Here is a 22,205-nt window from a genome sequence, read left to right as displayed (position 1 = left end):
AAAAGCGGGGAGTTTTGTTTTTCATTCCCACATAAATTGCCACATGAAGATGACTCAGCCTTGACCAAATGGATAAAAAGTAGGAACAAACTCCATACAAGTCATTTGATGTGTAGATTTATTCTTAAAATTGTATCTGAAACAAAGATGGTATTTGTATTAAACATGACACATGTTGTCCCCAAAATAGTTGAAATGCTTTTTCATATAAATCTTCATTACTATGCTGTAAAGAATTTAGTTCCCAGTTGGCATATAGACAGTGGTATTTGATATTGAGCAGTTTGGGTCTGAAAAAACAAAGCATTATTCACTTATAACTCTATTGGTCAAATACGAGGGCAACTTTAAAAGTAATACCTCCTATTTATTCTATTGGCCCAAGGTATCAGAGGCAGATGGTGGTTCCAAACACCTGAAAAAGAGGTGAAAGAGAAGGAGAAGGGGAACAAACAAAATACCCACCCAAAACATAGCTTGTTGATTTCTCTTAATTATTTTCTATATGTTTCTTGCTAGCTTCTCTTCTCCAACACAGACCATGCAAGTCACCTCAATGAGAAACAATTACCTTTCTCATTAACCATTTTTAAATCTCAGTCAGTGTTTTTACAATGTTCTGTTATTGCAGGGTTCATTTCTAGCTGCTGGCTTATTCCGGAACTTAATTTGTGACAAAGCTGACCTCAGAATTGTCCTATTTCATCTGAATTTTTCATTCATAGTCATAATTATTTATAATTATAGCTTCACTCTGGAGTAAACATCAGCTCTGCAGAACTAAATCACTTTCCAGTTCCAGTTATGACCGTGGTCAGACCATGGCTATGTTCTGCTTCCATCCCCACTGGAGCTGGTAATAACAAAACCATTCTTCTACTGCGGTAGGGCTGGATTTTAGCATCACACAAGCGCTCTTTCTTCTGATCATGACTTCACTGACTTTTTCTGGGGAGGTATGAAACAGATTTTTAAAACCATATCATTTCTTCCAATCAACCTTTTTTGTAAGATGAACTCAAGCTAAGCCTGAGTAATCCTTTTCTAAATATTATGTCCATCGGAGATTATAATATTTATTCTGCTTGCCACTGGTGACAGCTGGGCACACAAACATTCTCAAAGGTGAGGCTTTCCCATGTGTGAGCTATAGCAACATATAATTGCAGGAGGTGGCAAAATACAGCATGCAAACAGATGAAGTTGAGCCAAAGAGCTCATTGTATATGGTCTTATTAGAAATATGGCTTTAATATAGTTAATAATGCTTCACCTGTGAAATTTGGTACTTTGAAAAATAGCCTGTTCTCCCAAGGAATGCAGGTATTGAGAAAAAGCAATAAAGTCTATGTTATTTCTGCTTTTAGATGTGTAAATAAGCCTGCAGTATAAGCTGGACCTCCACAGAGATTCGGGTTCACAGTAGGATTCCCTTTGCATTGGCAGCCTCTTTTGCAATAGCAGAGCTACAAAATGTGTGGTTCCTAGTATGCAGCTGGAATGTGTTTCACGACTAAAAGAAGAGAACATGCTCTGTGTTTTGCCAGCTGCTTGAAATTTTATGATTAAGAAAATGAATTGGCATCAGGGAGAACATGCAAGAGACATCTAATGAGCTCTTGATGAAGATTTTTTTCATCTTGGTCTGTGTTTTCATTTTGCAGCCCACATTTCCAGTGGGTCCCACAATAGGAACGAACACGGCTATTAGCTTTGCTCCTTACCTAACGCCGGTAACACCAGGAGTTGGCTTAGTCCCGACTGAGATCCTGCCCACGCCACCCGTCATTGTTCCTGGAAGCCCACCGGTTTCAGTCCCTGGTTCTACTGCTACTCAGAAACTCCTCAGGACTGATAAACTGGAGGTACTGTAGACACAGCCATGACTAGAAATGCTGTTCTCTGATAAGCTGTAGGAAAGCTCCTGGAGGAATAATTCCAATATTTTAGAAACTCTGCTTAAAATATAGTTGCTAAAAGTACAGACATCATAACTAGCCAGAATTCCTACGCTTGCAGCCAATAGTAATTAAACAGTTATTTAGAAGGTAGTTTACTCAAGTTCAATACATAGAAATCAGCATGAAGTTTCATCTTTCTTTGTCTCTTCAAATGACCCTCAGCTTTACATGCCCATAAAGGAATGCTTTGATGAAATATTTAACAAGCATATTTTTATTGCAGTGTTAATTCTCTCCTGATTTTAATTAATCAGTATTAGGGTAATTTTACAGGCCTTCAGCCTTGAGCTTCCAGTAAAGGAGTTGCATGTCACAAACCTCAAAGCAGACTGGGTAGGAAAGCCCCCTGTTACATGTAGAGTCTCCATGGAGTTGGTGGATCCCCACGTGGCCAAGCTCAGTGGAATCCACGGTCCAAGCACACAAGAAGGCCAAATGCTGCTCACAGAAATGAGTGCCCTTTCCCAAAAACCCAGTATCTAGAGCACTTGGCTCCATAATAAATTCAGCTTATTGGTTCGGTCCATTTTTAAAAATTGTTTTTTGGAGGCTCTCCATTTTGCTTTAAGACTCTTTACAGTTCTTTGTGTCTTCCTGGAGTATCAACAGGAGGAGCACTTTCCCTACCAGTGGAGTTGGAAGAACTTAGAATATAGTTGAAAGGGACTGGGCATTGTGAGTCTCAAGTAGTTTTGCAGGGGCAGTTACTTCAGTAAGAATCTTTCCTAGCTGTTTCTAGGTACAATAAGGGAAGGACGTTTTGGAATGTTTCTGTTTCGTGTCCATTTAGCCACCACATCACAGAATTACCTAAGGAGTGGTAAAATAGATGCATTCTCCCTCTCCCAGAAGAAGATAGCGAGTTCATTAAGTTGGACTCGCTGAGCTAACTGGGGGAGGGGGGAAGGTCCATCTTGGGAGGCGTGGGCTCTCCCTTGCCGTTTCGGGTTGCAACCAGTATTGTTTTGCACGTAGGTGTGCAGGGAGTTCCAGAGGGGAAACTGTGCGCGTGGAGAGACTGATTGCCGCTTTGCACATCCGGCAGACAGCACAATGATTGACACAAACGACAACACCGTAACCGTGTGTATGGATTACATAAAAGGTCGTTGCATGAGGGAGAAATGCAAGTATTTTCACCCTCCTGCACATTTGCAGGCCAAAATCAAAGCGGCGCAACATCAAGCTAACCAGGCTGCAGTGGCAGCCCAGGCAGCTGCGGCAGCTGCGACTGTGATGGTAAGTGCTGGCATATGTGGCTGCTTTTCTTGACAGAAGCTCTCTGATGCCTATTTTGCTTCAATATAATGCTATTTGCTTATACTTTATTTTCCCTTTTGCTTTTTTTTTTTTTTTTTTTTGGTAAAAGATAAAGAGTTTGTAAAATTTCTACTATTGCTTGATGGGAGGAAGCACTCTTTTTCTTTATTCTCTTATTTTAATGCTGTATTTCTACCCAAGACAGTGAAGCAAATGACACTCTATACCACTTCTGTTCTCTGCCTTGATTATGTGTTAAATTTGCCCCCTAGTATTTCCAAACAGAAATAAAACTGCTCAGTGTCCCCTGGAAAATAGGGGTCGATATGCTGGTTTAACTCTCTGACAACAGTTAGGCGTGTGGAAATATGGAAGAAAAGGAAGAAAAGCGAAGAGGGTGGGTTTTGCTTCAGTTTAGTACTGAGAAACGTGTTAAGGTTCAGTTCTCCCCACTTTAGATGCCCTTCAGTCAAACAGCTTAACCCAGCCACCTCGGTTTCACTCTATGGGCAGTGGAGTAAACCCAGCACATTCATCTACACTGTTTATCTGATCCACTACCATTGGTGCCTGTCTGAGGAGGAGGAAGAATTATCCTCTGGAGATAGATGGCTTTCCTCACTGCCTAAGAAATGCTGACTGTATCTTCTTGAACTCTGGCTAAGGCTAATGAGTCTCATGCTAAGAGGCCCTTCTTTCCTCTCCTACTGACAGAGCAAATTCATTGAACCGCTGTGCTGCCATTTTTTTCTTTTAGCATAACAGGGTTTAAAAGTAGTAAACTAAAATGGGAATAATTAAGACAAAGCGGAGGAAGTTTAGTTAGAATTTCTATTTTCAGAAATTTGAAGGCTGTTCGAGCGAGGCAGTCCATCCATTTACCAATATTGGTTATCTCTTATGGTTGCTACCAGGGAAGTTGTTAAATTTAAATAAGTGGTATTGATGAAGCTAAAGAAATCAAGCGTGCAGGATTTGACTTGGGAGACAAAATTGCTGGCAGAAAATCAAAGAATCGTTGTCCTCGTTGCTGGCACTGGACAAATAATTAAGCAGATGCAGTTTGTGGACTTGTGGGCAGTGCATACAATAGTTACAGACAATATAGTTATTCTTTGAGAAAGGAGCCTACCACAATACAGTACAGTATATAACTACCCCGAGCTATTGTATTTAGCAAATTCGCAAAGGGCAGACCTTCTGAGGAACAAAGGGTAAGTTATGCAAGTAAAACCTCTAATATAGGAAAAATTTTATTCATTTTTTTGCACTTCAGTAATGGTTGGGCATGTATCCTTTAATATTTAGGCTGTCAAATAGAAGAGATTATTTTCAGTCCAACTATTTTTTACTTTATGTAGATATGAAGGAATAAGATAAAGTGAATGAAAAACCACCAGAATAACAACAACAAAAGGTAGAAATGATGCACACCTGCAAGCTATCCAAGAATGAACATGAACAAGCAGTTGGATCTAGAGATCAAACATAAAGCAGAGATACAAACACCTGTAGGGCTCACTTAGAGATTGTTCCAGGTTGAATTGTAAGAGGTCTTCCTTCCTGAGGGAAATGTCTGCACTGCTTTGGCCCAGAGGGTTTTTTTCTAGGCAAGTATTGTGGACTTTACTGTAGTAGACATTGTAGTTAGACCTTGTAGGCCCATTGAAGGTCAGTGAAGACTACGTCTTGGACCATAAAATGCCCTGCCTGTGTTTTCATACACTAACGATTGGGAACATTTACTCAGATGTCCTAAGTTTCCATACTTTGTCCATACTTTAAGTATGTCCATACTTTGAAGTAAAAAGAAAGGGGAAAAACACTGAAAAAGGCTAAAAACTGTATATAGCTTAAATCCTAAATACATTAGAAGGCAGTCATCTGTCATTGTATTCAGGGAGCTCCAGCTATTCATGTGCTGCATCAGAAAACACAGGAAGTTACAGAAGAACGTATAGAAGCTTAACTTAAAATTTGCATTAATAGTTGAGATTGGAAGGGGCCTTGAGATTGTCTAGTCTATCCCCCCTGCTCTGGTTGGATGGGCTCAAGCAGACAGACCAGGACTATGCCTGGTTGGCTTTCAAATTTCTCCCAGAACAGTGACTCCATAACTTCTCAGAAACAGATCAATTTAATGCCTCTAGGTTAGGCCGTGTCTGGAAGGCAAAAGGAGAACCAGCAAGCACTTCCAAGTAGGGAAGTAAGGGTGAGAAGACCATAGAGAGGAGGTGGAGAAAGGCAGTCAATATAGAGATAACAGATGAGGACAAATAATTTGGTTACTGGATTATAGAGGTAATTAACTGAAATGCTTTACTGTTCTTCATGTTGGTATGAATTTATGTGCTTCATCATCACATAATGCTGAATTCAATTGTAATACTTAACCTACACGTAGGCATCCATCTGTGGTGGATGCAGAGGGTCTGTGGTTCTGTTAGCTAAGCCAAGGTACCACACATCAGCTGTGCAGCACTGTGTGTGAATGCTATCCACATCTTCACACTGCACCAGCTGTTTTTTGTTATAGCTGAGTCTTGACCCAGACAGATGAGCAGATCCTGTACGTCAGGGAAAATAATCCAGAAGTGCAGTGCAGGGTAGATGGGGAGGATGCTGGGAAGCCTCACACAATGTAGCTGCAACAGGGCTGGGCAAAAGCTGTCCTGCAGAATACCCTGTTGGTGTTAGCTAATACCATGACTGCAGGCTGTCTGTAAGGCATTTTGTGCCTTGTCCTCTTTTTTAGACTTTTGTTCCCCATTTCCACATGCTGATGTCAAGAGAGACGTAATCTGCATATCCTGAAAAAAGGTTAAATATCAGCAAGTGCTTTGGAAAAAAAAAAGGTGGGGGGGTGAAATTCTGATTTATGAGTAAATCATCCTTGCTGTCTGAAGGTTTGTAAAAATAATTTATAGTACAAAATTTGGAATAAATGTATGATTTTTTTTTAAAGAATATCATCATATCAACCACAGGTTTAATCTTACAGTAAAAATATACAACAATATATATGTCTGTTTACTATGCCTACATATTTTCTTTAAAAAAAATTTATAATGCAGAACCGGTACTATGAGTCATATTTCAGTGTTTAATACTGCTAGGAGCAGCAGTATTTTTACTCCCTGCTCCCAAAGCTGGTACTGTAAGTTGCAATGAAATTTAGAAAACGTGTTTCAAATTCTGAAAGGCTGTTGTTTTTTTCCTCTCAATGTGATGTGGTAAGTTGCAAGGGGAAAAAAAAAAAAAATCTACAGAAATGACCCACCTTTAGGGAGAACTATAAGGAATTAATGATAAGTTAGTGTAACGGGATGTGTTATTTGTTCTGCACTGGGAATAGAATCGCAGAATCATAGAATCGATCAGGTTGGAAAAGACCTTAAAGATTATGGAGTCCAACCACGAGCTAACCATAGTACCCTAACTCTAACAACCCTCTGCTAAATCATGTCCCAGAGCACCACATCCAAACGGATGTTAAACGCATCCAGGGATGGTGACACAACCACCTCCCTGGGGAGCCCATTCCAGTGCCTAAAGGGAAAGGAGAACCTCTCATTCGGAACCCCAAACCTGTTGGATTACGCACTTCTGTTGCCTAAGCCCCTCTCCTTGCAAGCACAAACATTGGGAATGTTTGTGATGCATTACAGCTTTCACTATTGCTTTTTGTTTGGACGTGCAGCATTCCAAATTTAATTGTACTCTTGGGAATTCGTTTTGGCTAACTTATCAGGAATTCTTGTAGGATTATCCTTAAAACTTTCCGCATCTCTGTGAAGTGTTGATAAAATGCTTTATAGTGTCTGCAAGCTGCTGTTTTACTCAACTTTCCTGAATTTCAAACATCTATATTTTACTCTCTTATATGCTTTTAACTAAGGTATAGTAGATGCATTTTTGCTTCAGTACTAATTCGAAATGTAATATTCATTTCTTTAGAAGACATTTTTGTTGTTGTGCATGCCTAGTGTTTTGTATGTTGTATATTGCATTCAGAATATTTTTTTCCTTCTCACCTATCCACAATGCAATGCCGTTCCCATGATGCACCTCTGCTTGCTGTTTACCTGTATGTTAATTCGCTTGAATCCCATTGGCCCACTGCCATCATGTGCTCGCTGCCTGTTATTAAAAGACTCAGTCGACTGCCAAAGCAATGAAGCGACCTCTCGAAGCAACTGTAGACCTGGTACTTTGACCTTTCACCTTTTGCTTTGCATGTAGCTTTTCGGAGAAGCAACTAATGAAATTTGTATTGCTTTCTTTTTAAACATCAATCGGAAATGATTTCACATACTCTTAATTTACCGGAAACTCAGTACCGTATTTATCCATCTCATTCTCATACGTAATAAACGCAGACAATTTAGTTTGGTTCCTAACACGGTTTCATTTTTAAATACCTTCTCATAAAAAGTCGAATTGAGATAAAACTGCTTTTGTAATTGAAAACGCTTAACATAATCCATTAATCTGTATAATAATAGGAAACTGTTTCAATTTAAAAAACAAACCAACAAAACAACCCATACTTGGCAATGAAACACAAGTGGTTTTTTCTCCCTGTGATATCTGAAAACCTCTTTAAAGGAAATGCCATTTTCGTTGCTTTAAAGGCCTTTCTTTTCAGTAGTTGTGCTGCTACAGTTTTAGGTTAATAGTACCATGCTTTTGCTATCAATAACAAAATTTCACTCATTTTACATTGCTGTGCTTTGAGTTAATATGCATGGCGAGGCATCTTTAGCCGCTTTAAAAATTATAAGTTTTTCGTATTTTTGTATACGTTGCAGACAACGCCTTAAAAACTACTCCCTTTTAACTAATTTTCTTATTCACAGGCCTTTCCTCCCGGTGTTCTTCACCCTTTACCAAAGAGACAAGCACTTGAAAAAAGCAATGGTGCCAGTGCCGTTTTCAATCCCAGTGTCTTGCACTATCAACAGGCTCTTGCCAATGCTCAGTTGCAGCAGCATGCAGCGTTCATCCCAACAGGTATGTCGCACCCACACCTTGCCCACCTTGTGCTGGGTAGCCTCTGCAGCAAGCAGTTGTGCTTACCAAAGGGTTACGCTCCCTGCTCTGCTTGAGATGAGGCCTGCACAGATATTTCCATGCTGATTTAATTCCTTCTGCAAAGTGCAAAGGGTCAGGCCGAAACTTCAACATGCCATTTGACTGCTTGTCATTTTCATGGCCTCCATTATTGCCCACAGTTTGCCCTTTTTTCCTACATTGAATTGGCTGTATTTTGACTTCACCTGCTGGAGCTTTCCTAGGGAATGAGAGGGCAAAACACTGCTAGGAAAAGGCTGGGAAAGGTGTACAGCGTTGGAGATGCCAGGGGTGTCCCTTTATGGCCTTCTCTCTGTTGCTGCTCTGCAACAGTGCACCAACACGAGTCTTCTGCTTATACCTGCACAGAAGCATCCCCAAAACAAATTGCTTCTCACCTTGACAGTAAAGGGGCTTAGAGGCATCAGATTGGTTTTCGTGGCTTTCTTTTTGGCACACAACCAGTGCTTTTCCTAGCATTTGCAGCTAAGAGCTGGGGCTGAGCCATCCAGGTGAGCCAAAGGTTAGGGGATGCGCTCTGCGTGTCTGCACAGAAGCCTGGGAGATCGAGTCATCCAAAGGGCTAATGCAGCTCAAGCTGCACCACAGTGCTGGTGTTGGGACTCCTTTCTAACATCTTGAAAGAAGGAGCACACGGTATTTGCGCAGACAGTTACACCAGGATCCTTTAAATTACATCAGACACCCTCCCTCCAAACTTTCTGCTGGTGAACTTCCCCTCTAAGGAGTGAAGTGTTTTGGTCTGTGACTGACAAGTGGCATTTTCTGGTATCAGAACATTATCAAGGGTGAACATCAAGGATCCTTTGAAACTTCTTGTTTGCAAACATACTTGACATTTCAGCTATGTTATTTTTGTTTATAGAAATAATGCTGGTTATAACAGGGAACGAGATACAACATGCAAGGATTGCCCGATCTATCAGCATCCCCATATGTCTTTAAAGATGAAAATAAACACAGATGGCATTGACTTCATGTGATTTTGCTATAAGGCCTGAGTAACAACCTTGGAGCCTGCCCCTATGTTGATAATGGCAAGTTATAGAATGCTGTATTTTTAGCACATTCTTGTACTAGAATGTCTGTGGCAGAAAACACACCAACATTTATGGGAGTGTATGATAAAAAACTGAGACTGCCTATATGGATGTGAATGGAAGACCGCCCAGTGCTTATCAATGTACAGAAACCTCCACAAATTTATTGCATATCATAATGCTAACAATCCACACTACGACTTGCATTATTCCTTCTCTTAAGCACTCCCTTTCGGGGTTTATCACTGCTGTAAGCAACTGCCATAGACTTTAATTTAACTCTGGATAATAAGAGTAGCTTAAACCTTTTTCAGTGAAATAGCACTTGAAATTTTCCAGACTCTTGGATTAGTCACGCTTCTTGAAGTAGTTGATTCGTTGTACCATATATTGTCCATCCCTCTTTGCAACTGTTGGCTATCATTGCAGTTTTATCTTATAAATTTCAGATGGTAGAGAGGGTGGCTCTTGGAACTAAGTCCTAGAAGCCAGATTGTTGGCAAGTCCAAAGCAAGGGCACAAAAAAAAGTAGAGAGAGGGGGATAATACAGGTGAATGCCCATGGTGGAAGGCCTTTCTCAAGGTGCTGACTTTCCTGCTCTTGTGAATGCCATCGGCACCTAAAAAGGATGTTAGAGAGATGAATGGGATACAGAAGAAGGCTAGAAAGGGAGAACCTGCTCTATATGAGTGGATGTAACACAAGTTTGGTTAAAGATGGTTCCCCCAATAGTCCCACGTTTCCTGAGAAGTCCCAGAGAAGGTTGGATCCGGTAGGTGTGAGGCCTATCACGTCACCCAGCCCTGAGGAGCAATGCATGACATTATCTATGGGATTGAAAATGATGATGTGATATTTTCTGAACTGGTATAATTTTCCAATGTGTTCCCCGTGTGTGTGTGTGTGTGTGTGTGTGTGTGTGCGTGTGTTATAAAAGTTAAATTTTAAGACAAGTTTTGCTGCTGGAATATATATAAAACTTAATTGTTTTATATAACCTCTCTGCTTTCTTAACCACTTGCTCCCCTAATGACAAGTGTGAGGCTTCACTTAGCATGGCTCATTTCCAGATTTTGGCACTTCACATGTTTTCCATCAGTTTGATTGCTTCGTCACCTCTCTTTCTTGGTTGGTGAATGATCTCAAGAACAACAGATCTTTTCTCTCCTCTCATTGCTGTTCGTTAGCATTTTTATGGCCACTAGCCTAGGAACTGTGTGTATTTTCCAGGGGTTGTTCTTCTGTAAGGTCATTCATAGTTACACTGCTGCTGGGACAGCTGTAAGCAGGAAAATAGGAAGCATATTTGACTTAGTATCAAATATGTGTGTGTGTGTGGTACAGTCTCCCTGCCTCCTCCCCTTCAACAGCTTGCTTTATGCTCTGTGTCAAAAGCACATCAGTTTGTTGGTTTTTTTGTGCGTTTTTTTCTTTTTTCTGGTCTTCTCAGAAAGGCTAAAGCCATTCAGCACCAAGACCCAGCGGCCTTTTTACTGCCGAGCTTGCGCACCTTTAGATATTTAGCCCTTTAGGTGTTGTCCCACTAGTCTTTTTGTTGGTCAGAAGCACCTCCCTGCTTCATGCCTTGCATTAGAAGTGTGTAGGTTAACATTAAGCATCAATTTGACAAAGCCCCTTTAGTAGTAGATTGGTAGTAGATATAATAGTAGATTTTAGAGTAGTTTTGGATACTTCCATTTTAGCTTTTTTGGTGAACGCTGATCCACTCAGCATTAAGCTGTCCGAACCATTTTAGAGTGAGCTCTAAAATTACAAAATAATGTGATATTTAATCTGTTTCTGTAAACAAAAACCTGTTGCTGCAGATTTATGTACACAGAAACACTCCAAAAGTCATATAGTAGTGCAGGAATTTAATATGAACCTAATCACATCTTTAGCATTAAAGCAAAACTATGAATGACCTTAAACTCTCATTTAACTAACTTATCTGTGGTTATGCTTGAATCTCACTTTGAATGTTAACTCTAAACAGCTAACCTGTTTCTTCCCTTTATCCACTTTTTTCACCTATCATTGCATGACACGCAGGGTCAGTTTTGTGCATGACACCCGCTACCAGTATTGGTAGGTTCCAAATTTCTTTATTGATCTCTTTTATACTGTATATGATGTATATTCACTTGTTTCAAAACTCGTAGGTGAGATTTAGGCAGTGACTAGAACTAAAGGCTCACTTGTCCTTCTGGTTGACTTTGTGCAGTATTTAGATTTGTAGACGAAAGCTGCAGCTCAGATGTGAGTTCACCTGCTATAACAACTATACTGCAAAAGCATAATATCATGAATTCCAGCCTGCTTTTCAGTTTCCAAAGTTTTATTTCCCTTTGTATTTATATTGTCTAGTACTATAAAATCATAAAATACTGGAAAAAGCCAGCAAGTTTCATCAGTGTTTTAAAGTTTCATAGTGGTGTGCCTATTTCTCCTTTTTGCTGTGTGTTAGAAAGTTTTATCAGCGTTTCCCAGAAATACCTACTTTGATCCACAACAGTTTGGTTGAAACCCGTGATAAAAATCTCACTCCTCCTTTAAATATATTTACCTCTTGGAGCAAACATTTTGTGCATGCCAAATTGAAGTCCGATGTAGCAGAGTCTAAGATGGGAAAGTAATGTTTCTCCTATTCTGTAGCTTCATCCCAATGATTTCTTTCTGCGGCTGCTCAGATAAGCAGCTAAAAGCTTAGAAAAGGTAAGGTCAGCATTCTCTCATGAGGGTGCTGAGTAACATTCATACTTCAGATGAGCAAAAGCAGCAGCTTTCACAAAATCGATCTTGTTTTTTTAGACCAAACAAAGAAGTATTCAAATCAGGAAAATGGTTATCATCCTTATTCTGATTTTTGCCTCGAAGCAGATGGCAGTTTAACTCTGATAAAGTCTAGCAGTCATGCAGTGCTAGTAGAAAAAAAAATCAACACGCAAATTGGATTATATAGGAAGACGACGAGTATCTGGCTTCCTTCAAAATGAAGATGCATGACAATAACTTGTTTTTAATTCTGTTTAAAAATGAAGATAAACAGTTACCGTTTTCCTTCCCAGTTGAAAAGGCTGTAGGTTCTTTTCAGTAGACTTTTATTTTGGAGTGCTTTGTAGCAATACTGGGAGGGGGAAAAAAAAAAACAGATTGTGTACGAGTTCTCAGGTAACGGGTTGTTTCGGTACAGACCTGTTCTTAGAGATAACACCCGCATTTTCAGTGGTCCTTGCTCTTTTTTTCTGGGAATCGCCGATCGTGTTGACAACCTTCCTTTAATTGTACTTGTAATAAGCTATTTTCCCTTTTGTTTTTTTTTTCTTTTATTTCTCCGCCACGCTTTCTCGCTTTGCACTGTGATTGCATGCCATCTGCTGGTTTAACCCATGACGATGGCTTGCCGCTCTTGATATTCACCATGCCAAAAATACCACTTCTCTTACCATAATGCTGCACCCTCCTGTTCATTGCTTCCATGGTTCCCCTCCTGAAAGTACCCATGATGCACAACGCTACGGCCGCCACTGTCTCTGCAGCAACAACTCCTGCAACAAGTGTTCCCTTCGCCGCAACAGCCACAGCAAATCAGGTTTGCTCCTTTTAAAGCTTTCTTTCACAAGATCCCGAACTCTAAATGAGTGCTGAGATTTTATTTATTTTTTTAACAAAAAAAATTCTCCCGGAGAATTTTTTTTTTAATTTATTTTTTTTTTCTGTGTTTACCCCCATCAAATTTTTATTTTTAAGTCGTTTATAGCAAGTGTTTGTGGGACAGGTTGCACTTATTTAGAGTTAGCATTTGTTGCAAATAATGATGTAGCTGTGTTTTGTGTTGCGATGTTTGTACCTAATTATTGTGTAATTAACCCAGCTGGAATTACAATCACGGTAGCACTGGACTGCTTATGATAGTCTCTTATTAACTCCTAAATTCAAAAGGAAGACATCACAGGTTAATGTCACCTTCTCCATGAGGGGTGTGGAAGTCACTGATGTGTAAGCATGGAAGCTGTCCGAAATAACAAGAGGGAGGAAGGCAGCTGAAAATAAAATGGAGAGAAACCAAATGGAATATTTTCTGTAAATGCGGGTGATCAAAACAGCCCTGGGGGTGTTTATGACTGTGTCTGCTTTATGTTTGAAAGAGCGTCTTCAACCTGGAAGTAATGTTTCCCTAAGGAAGCACGTTGCTACAGCACTTCTCCAGGATTATTGGCATAAACAGAGTAGGCTAGATGAGCCTTTCTACCTTTGTGCTGCAGTTTGTTATGTTAATGGAAGTTTCAATTCCTCTAGGGTCTCCCCCTCTTCCATTAGGACTGGAGTGTAGGCGAGCTGTATCTATCACGGCTCCCCATGAGCAGCATTGATTCCTCCATTCAGTCTATGGAGGCTCAACCCTGGCTTTTCTCTTACTTTATGAGTTTCATGACAGCACTGGACTGCTCCGTTTTTCTTCAGGTCTGGAGAGGTCAAACTGCAAAGCAAGCACGAAACAGGTTTGCTTCCCAGAAGCAAGGAAAGGGCCGAGACCTGGTCACATCTCCCAGTGTAGCTCCTGGCCAGGCTGCAGACCAGGCAGTCCTCTCCCCCTGCCAGTGAGTTATGAGGAAATCAGTGAAAATCTTTTGCTTCATGATGTTACACCAACAGACTGATATATTCAAAGCCACAAAATGGTTTTAAGTATCCCGTGGAAAAACAGAATTTGCTCTGAGAGTTTATTTATAATCATCTAGGGAAAATATACTACCTCTGAAATACACCCCGTTTTATAAAGAAACACAGCCTAGTCCATTTTCTTTTCAGTTCTTGAAAGGTCCATTTGCCAGCATTGCAGTTCTTTGTGCTTCTATAGGTGTTTTCATCAAAAGAGAGTTGTTGTTTTGTGCGCTCCTTCCTAAGGGCTGGCTTGTTTTAATGAAGCAACACACGGTATGTACAGGGAGGGAGGTGTACCGGGCAGGTGCTGCATTAAACTGTCCTTCCTTTTGGCATTTCATTTGTGGTAGTGAAGCGGGTGGGTGCTGGTTGGGTCGGCTGAAGGGCCTGTGGGATGGTAGTGAGCATGGAAGAATATGTCTGACGGAGAGTGGCCTAGTGGTACCCAGGGCAGTTGTGGGATCCCAGAGTGGTGACAGAGGGGTTTGGGAATGGAAAATGAGAAAATGGGACTGTTTTGGAGAGTGACTCAGCTGGGACCCTCCCCACACAGTGCTGTGAAAGGTGCCCAGGGAATGTACCCAAGAAAAGGACTGGGAAACATTCAGGTTTTTTTTAACAGGGAATATTTCACACAAGTAACTAGAACCACTGGGGAGACAGAGGTGTGTCTTAATGCATTTTCTCACCTAGGAGGACAACAGGCAGAGCCCTTCCATTCCTGGTGCAGATTTTATTTGCATTGGAGGATTAGAGCAGTTTGAATTTATAGTAGTTGTAAAAGTATCTGTTTGTACTTATTTGGTTACATGTCTGTGTGTGTGTATGCATAATTCCACATCAGAATTAAAGGATGTTTAACACAGGGATAGGTTTCCACTTGTAGACACTTTGCGGCTCAGCATCCAGTTCACTTGCTTTTCTGTAAGTCTGTGCTGGGGCAACATGACTTGCCCTGGAGGGTCCTTCCTCTTTCTGATGGCTTTAAGAAGCTTTAAGAGCTACTTTAATAAAAGAACTGCATTTAAAAGTAGGTAAAGTAGAAGTAGTTATCCTTACAAGAGGTAGATCTCCAACTTTGCTGCTTACTTATAACCTCCTAGAGTTGGAGACCAAGCTATGCTGGAAAAGATGCCGTGGTAACTCTGTGGTCCCTGCCATGGTAACTCTGTGTTTCTCTAACCCAAGAGACACAAAAGCAGCAGGTCATTAACTTGAGTTCACCTGTTAAGACTTAGCTCATGGTCATTGTGTCCTTTGTTTATGTCTCTCTATATGGACTTACACTCTCCCGTGTATTTCAGAAAAGGATATATTTTTTCCCATCTAGGTAAATTTTCATTTTCTGACCTATGCCAAAGCACAGACTGATTGCTTCTCTGTGGGATCCAGTTTCTTCTATCCAGTGTATCTACATCATTTCTTTAATCAACCTGTAGCCTTCAGTCTGTCCTGTTTCTGCTCCTACATCTTATTCTCACAATGCCAGGCATGAAAAAAAAGTCATTGCAGTGTTTAACTGTCTGGCTTAGGACACCGTGAACACCATCTTGCAAAGTGGAACCAACCAAGTGCCAGGAATCGCGGAGTAACTGGGAGAAGTGTCAGGGAGAATGAATGGAGGGCTTGGCACCAGCTCCCTCTAGTGCATGCGAGTGGGTTGGCATATGCCAACATCTCATTGAAAGCATTAGTAGAGTACCATTGCATGTAAATATAAACATCAGGTACCGTTATTAAAACTTGTTATTTTTATTCATATTCAAATAGTGGACTGTTCAGTGCACTAGGCAGTACCTGAGCAAGCAGATCAGTTGTTCCCTACTCAGCTTTGCTCAGAGCTGTTTGTAAGATATCAAAGAGGTCAGTTTGCCCTGCCATCACTTGAAAGATTCCGTGTTGCTCTGAATTCTGATGCTGAATTACAATTTTGAATGATGCCAGCCTAGTTGATTCTGTTGCCTAAACGTGTGTCGGCTGACATTTCAGATTGTCCGCAGATAACCTTGAATGTCTACGTTATCCAAGACAGTCTTGGCAGATACAGCACAGGACCTGCAGGGCAAACATGCACACTTCTGAATATGCAGTTGGATGGCAGGCAGGAGACCTGAGCCCAAGCAGTAGTGAAGCCTGGCGAGCCTGTAGTAGCCAATCCCACTAAGGGATCTTCAGGCTCCACTGACCTCCTGATGAGATTGTACCACACTGTTGACTGCCATGGGAGTTTAATTGATGTGTTTTAATGCATCTTCAAGCTCAGTGTGTGCCTCCTTGATTGTTAATTACCACAGAGTGATCAACAAATTCCAGATTGCTTTAAAGAAGGCAGTCTTGTTCATATCATTTCAGTGCAGAGCAGTACATGCCTTTATTTTTTATAGCAATGCAGGTGGGCCAGAGACTGACCATGTCAAAGGAGTATTACAAAAAATACTGCTTAAAGATGCTAACACAGCTTTATTCTGCTGGTTATGTGACCTTTAGACAAGGAAGAGAAATTAAATGGCAGATCTAGTATAAAAATGAACTACTTACAGGCTGTGTCTGAAAAGAATTATAAGATCAACAGTCTCTCTCATGCTAAGGCTTGTGATTATCTAGCACAGCTGTTTTAAATTATGTATCAGTGTTCTCACTAAATGAGGTGGTAATTATGCAGATATTAATTATGAAATCATTTGTTAGCCTTCAGTTTTGTGAAAATCTTTAAAAACACAAAGAAGTGAAAATAAAAAATGATGTGTTCCATTGCAGTACTACAAACAAGGGAACAATTAAACTTCTTGCTTTGGAATTCACCAAGTTATTAACATTGCATAAAAAACAAACCTGCCAAATTCTTGGTAGGGATTTGAGAAGCCACGTGTGGCAGCTCCCTCTGGTGTGAGGGGAGCAGGGAAGTGCAGTATGAAGGCACCTCTCATAGCCAGGAAAGGTGTGGGGCTGCCCAAAAGGCAGACTGCCATTAGGCTGAAACATCCTGTGGCACCTACTGAACCCCAGGCAAGTGAATTTCTTCCTCTGCACTTGCTCCCTCTAGCACATAGAGCACTGTGTGCCCCATAAAAGTCATAAAGTCTGATGGTGGTTTCACGCCTTGAAGTGCTGCTCCAAGTATTCCCATTTTAAATGGACAATGCCCCAAGACGCTGGTGAAGGCCAGCAATTAGCCCAGTTGAGTTGTCAGAGTCTGGAGAGGCATAAGAACAACTCCTCATAACTAATATATTTTGGGGGAAGGATTAAAGAATTCCACTTCTTTCTGTGTAGCAGCAAAAGGTGGAATTCTCAGTTTGCTGGGAGGTTTGTTTTGTTATAAACTATCCTTGATTGTGAAGGGTATCCTCCAGGGAAGGTATTTGGAATAGCAATAGTCCATTGTGATGTGAAAGGCAAACTGAAACTGTTTGCTGCCTATTTCTTGCTAGATACCTCAGAATCAGAAGCCTCAACTCAAACCAGTAATAAAGTCTGAAGACACTGAGTCACATGTAAGTAGCCATAACTTCGAGAATTACACTTTCAGACTCAAAGACCACAGCAAATGTCAAGCAGTGTCAAGAAAAGATCCTTTGAATTGCCTTGAAGCAATTGGCACTACTAATCGTGTGGCAAAACTTTGTTTTCTTGAATTGTAAGTCTGCAAAGAAGAGAAAACCAAAGTCAACCTTGGGGGATTTGAAGGAAGGCTATTTTAAATCTGATGCAAACTTGAACTAAGCTTTAATTTTAATCTTTTTTGGGGGGGAGGTGGGGATATCTTCAGCTCAGATATTGGGGTTTTCTTTTCAGTAATTCCTACTTCACCCCCCAGTCCTGTAGGGACTGCAAACTAAACCTGACTTCCCCCGGTTGCCTGCTAGATGGCAGTATCACATAACGTGAGCACATAGCGGAGGCAAACGCATTTCTTTTATGTAACAAATACCTAGACATATTTCCCTCCCCTGTTATAGACTGTCTTAACTTTCATAGCATCACAGTTAATGTAATGGAGTTGTTAGATATGATAGCTTTCCTTTATGCTCTTTCGTTCAATAATTCAACAAATGATACTTTGACAAGTTGAGTAAAAGTCTCTTGAGGCATCTATTCATTATTTAAATGTAGGAGACTTTTCCTGAGGTCAAGTGATTTTGTAGGCATTTGGGGGGGGAAAAAAGTGAGTTAGTCTCCTTGTTCTTAGCATGTGCACACAGCTCATATCAGCCTGTTTTTTTCCATCATAAAATTTTAACAAGACAGCACTGTGCAGAGCTCCAGATGTATTTGCTTGGGATTCTGCTCTGTGAAAGCACTGTGTCTGTACATCTACAGCTGCTTCAGCTATTTGCCCTTGAAACGAACTAATACCATCTTTTTAATCTTTGTATATGATTTATTGAGTGAGCATTTTGCCCACCAGAAATGCCATTCTTTGGCCCTTAGTGTAAAGGAATCTGCCCACAGAACAGCACTGGAAATATTGATTGTCTTATTTATTTGTTGTACCTGCCCTGTCTTTCAGGTTGAGGCAGGGCTTTGCTTACTATGCAGTGCCACACAAGCTTATGTAGATATGTTTACACAGAGCCATGGAATGGTTTAAGTCAGAAGGGACCTATAAGGTTCATCTAGTTCCACACCCCTGCCATGGGCAGGGAGATACTAAAGTATCCAGGTAAGAATAAAAAGAGGGAAGTGGTAGGTAGGTCGTAGTGAGGATCAGTAAGTTCTCCTTGAAAAAGTTATAAATGAAGTGAGTTTTATAAAACCAACAGAGTTCAGTAACTGAGATCTGTCCTATTATAAGTGTGATATCTGATGAGTAACCTTGGTGAGGAAAATCTAAATGCGGTACATATCTGTGTACAAGAGAAGTTTTGAATGCAGCAGTGGAGCATCGACTTGTGTTTGCCTTGTCGTGGAAGGCTCATTGTGAATGAGGGCTCACCTTGAGCGTGGGCTCAACTGAAGTGTAGGAGGAAAACAAAGCAGGTTTTGTAAAAATGTAAAATAAAGTAAAAATATACTGGATGAAGGCAACTGTGGAAATACAGGTTTGAAGAAGCCCATACTGCATAAATCAAGGATAAAAGAGTGAAGAGCTGTAATCTTGATTTAATGAGAACTTGATCTTGTTTATCCTTATAAAGAGGATACTAAACATACTAAAGCAAGTCTCAGAATCACAGAACGGCCCAGGTTGGAAGGGACCTCAAGGATCAGGGACCTCCAGCCCCCCACCACAAGCAGGGCTACCAACTTCCACATTTGATATTAGACCAGGCTGCCCAGGGCCCCATCCATCCTGGCCTTGAAAGTGTATTTGAGAAACTCATAATATGTTTTCCTTACCCCTTAAGATCAAAACTTATGTTTGTCCCTGTATCTGACCTTTTGGATTCACAATGAAATAGCATTGCTCTATCTTGCCCAAACAAACTGGACCGAATAAGCTTCCATGGGTACATGGCTACGTATTTCATTCTGGCTGTGATGATGTGCAGTTTCAGTTCCGATAGCTGCTAAACCTCCCACTGGGTATAATACACTTGTTAGCAGACCCCAAAAATGCAAATAATCAAAGTAGTGGGGCAGGTGTTTCACCTCAGCAGTCTTTGACAAGTGGCCAGAAGGAAACATGTGATGAACCCTGTGTTAGTGACCATGTGGGAAGACAACCCAGGAGATCATCTGTGGCCTGCAGACCTCGCATTTATATGCAAAGCAGAGGTCGCCTTACCGATGGGCAAAGTAGACAAATGCATTGGGAATGCATTGGATAAATGGAGAAGCAATAAGATAAAATCCTCTTTGCTCCTGAATTAAAGAGAGGTGCACCGTTAGAAAAACAAAGTGAGCTGATGTTAAATAGTAACATGCTGGAAAGGAAAACAGGGCTTCTGGCCAACACAAGAGCAGGAGCTGCAAAGGGAAGCAGTCAGTGACCCAAAGTGGGGCTGGGTGTGTTTATGAGCAGTGATGAAGCAATCAGCAGTGCTGGTGGGGGACAGGGCAATAACTAAAGTGTGGGAGATGCAGAGTGTACCCAAGCAGCCCTCCAGCAATGTTTGGAGCAGGCAGGCTGCTTTTCATGCAGGTGGTTGAGGGCAGAGTCAGGTCCCACTCCTTGCAGCAGCATTGGAGGGAGTCCTGAAGTGGAGCACTGATTGACCACAGAGAAAACAGAGGTAAAAGAAATCAACCTGCAAGGCTACGTACAAATGATGTGTGACCAAGTAGAACTGATGTGATGGTGAGCACACTCAGTAAATGCCTGAATATTCTCAGACATCGCCTGAAACTCATGCTTTCCCATTTTTGATTGAGAAAAGAGACTGATTCACTGCGAAGACAAAGAACAAGACACGCCACAAAAGAGCATTCTAAGAGAAAATGAAAAATAAAGAGATGAAGGCACTTCCCAAAGGCACTGGGAAATATAAATAGTCCTGGATTTCGTGTCAAAGGGAAGAAATACTTGGTGCTGGTTTTATTTTTAGAGAGTGGGAGAAGTTATGAGACAGCCTGAAAATATCTGTCGGTTTTAATGTATACCCTCCTTACATCTGACCATCCTGCTCCTGGTGTGAAAAACATGGAAATGGAAAATGTCACTGTGGTAGGAGTCATCTGCCCTGACGCAGATGGCTACAAGTGAAGTACCTCAGTGTGAACTGCTTGCCGCAGACTCTGATGTTGTGTGGAGGGAAAAAAAAGGATCATGAGCTTGTAATTTGTCTCATGGTAAGATAAGTTGCCTGAGGTAGGGTAGGAAGATGTAAAACAGGGTGACCGGCTGCGGCTTGCATGTCTGAAACCATCTGAGATGTCTGCAGAGAACTATTAGTACACTGCTTTGAAACTGAAAGGCGGAGATGTTCACTGCATACGAGGTCATTTTTGGAGGGATAGATGCTTTGCAGTGTGGAGGTCAAGTATGATCTTAATCCCACCTGAGAAATATTAACACTCATCAAGTGTACTTTGGAGAATTAATTTGAGAACTTCTTAAAGAGAAATGTCTCCGAGCCAGATGCAAAGTCGTGTTTTCCAGCATGTCCACTTTGACAGATCTCTGATATCACAGAATCACAGAATTGTAGGGGTTGGAAGGGACCTCTAGAGATCACCAAGTCCAACCCCCCTGCCAAAGCAGGCTCCCTACACCAGGTCACACAGGTAGGCATCCAGGCTGAACTTGAATATCTCCAGAGAAGGGGACTCCACAACCCCACCTAACACTGGCACTATGTCAGTGATTTTAGTCTAGAGAGTGGCCGTCTCCAGCACTTGATACAGGGACTGAGTAAGAAGGCAGTGACATCTGTGGCTCAGAACAATGCTGCTTGCTGTTATTAAATCTTCTGTGCATTACTGTCTCAGTCTGCACGTGCCAGGCCATTGTGCTAGGAATAGTGTTACTAGATCTGCAGAAAGTCTCTTTTCCTGCATGTCTGTACCCAGTCCTGCAGATACGGATGTGGTATTATCCTTATAGAGCATGAGAAAGTGCTTTCCCATGCTTGACCATTGCATATGGGAGCGTGTGCATACACACACACACAGATGCACACTCATGTAGTTGTATTTTTCTACTTGTTATGCTCACATGTACTGTGGTGTCGATACATTACACCCAGTTGTTAGGAAGCTTAATGAATGTAATAGTATCACAGCACATGGGATGAGTCATGTGCATGTACATAAGGAGACATCATCCTTCCAACAGGATTTCTGGTTGTTAGACCTCCGTACAAGTAATGGGGGAGTGGAGACTGTATTAAGCGTTTGCAGGGTTCTTTGGTCACTGCTGTCTGTACAACTTCTCCTTGTTCAGTGTGCAGGCAGTGGAGCAATTAGCAGCGATGCAGACTTAGATAGCTTCCATGTTCCATCAGAGCTTACTGCTTTGTTTGTAGGTTAAGTGGGAGAGGTTCACTGCATATTTTCCATGTAAAGCAGTTTACCATTTTGTGTTCCTCTGTCAGACACAGAGAAAAAAAAAAAACAGTTGCAGAAGCTGCTACACGTGTACTGAGCTGTGGTGGAGTTTTGATATCTTGGGAGAAATGGGGTGTGAAGATATAATTAAAGACTATGGGATGCATTTTACACTTTGTGGCTGAGGTTAAAAAAGAAATGTAGCTCCTCGGTTCCGCACCTCTGCACTGGAGAAGCTGCTTCTGAAGGAGAGAC

At 41.2% G+C, this 22,205-nt stretch overlaps 1 protein-coding gene across 41 annotated transcripts in view; it reads left to right on the top strand.

The window, feature by feature from the left end:
- Positions 1 to 22,205, top strand: part of MBNL2 (muscleblind like splicing regulator 2) — a 100,792-nt gene that overhangs the window by 73,230 nt on the left and 5,357 nt on the right. For 10 of the 41 annotated variants that reach the window (XM_085535977.1, XM_085535956.1, XM_085535949.1 and 7 more), the window contains 7 exons: positions 1,665 to 1,865; positions 2,937 to 3,200; positions 7,375 to 7,428; positions 8,081 to 8,234; positions 11,409 to 11,444; positions 12,854 to 12,948; positions 17,453 to 17,515. In XM_085535977.1, the coding sequence (XP_085392103.1) occupies positions 1,665 to 1,865; positions 2,937 to 3,200; positions 7,375 to 7,428; positions 8,081 to 8,234; positions 11,409 to 11,444; positions 12,854 to 12,948; positions 17,453 to 17,515 (867 nt within the window). The remainder of the gene's footprint in view (positions 1 to 1,664; positions 1,866 to 2,936; positions 3,201 to 7,374; positions 7,429 to 8,080; positions 8,235 to 11,408; positions 11,445 to 12,853; positions 12,949 to 17,452; positions 17,516 to 22,205) is intronic. The other 31 variants (XM_085535985.1, XM_085535972.1, XM_085535987.1 and 28 more) reach the window with 12 other exon arrangements.

Source organism: Coturnix japonica, chromosome 1 (assembly GCF_054131305.1).
Source record: "Coturnix japonica strain WE chromosome 1, WE-NBRP24, whole genome shotgun sequence".
In the NCBI taxonomy this organism is placed as follows: domain Eukaryota; kingdom Metazoa; phylum Chordata; class Aves; order Galliformes; family Phasianidae; genus Coturnix; species Coturnix japonica.
The sequence above is the reverse complement of the archived record's forward strand: the minus strand, read 5'-3'. Positions and strand labels throughout refer to the sequence as shown.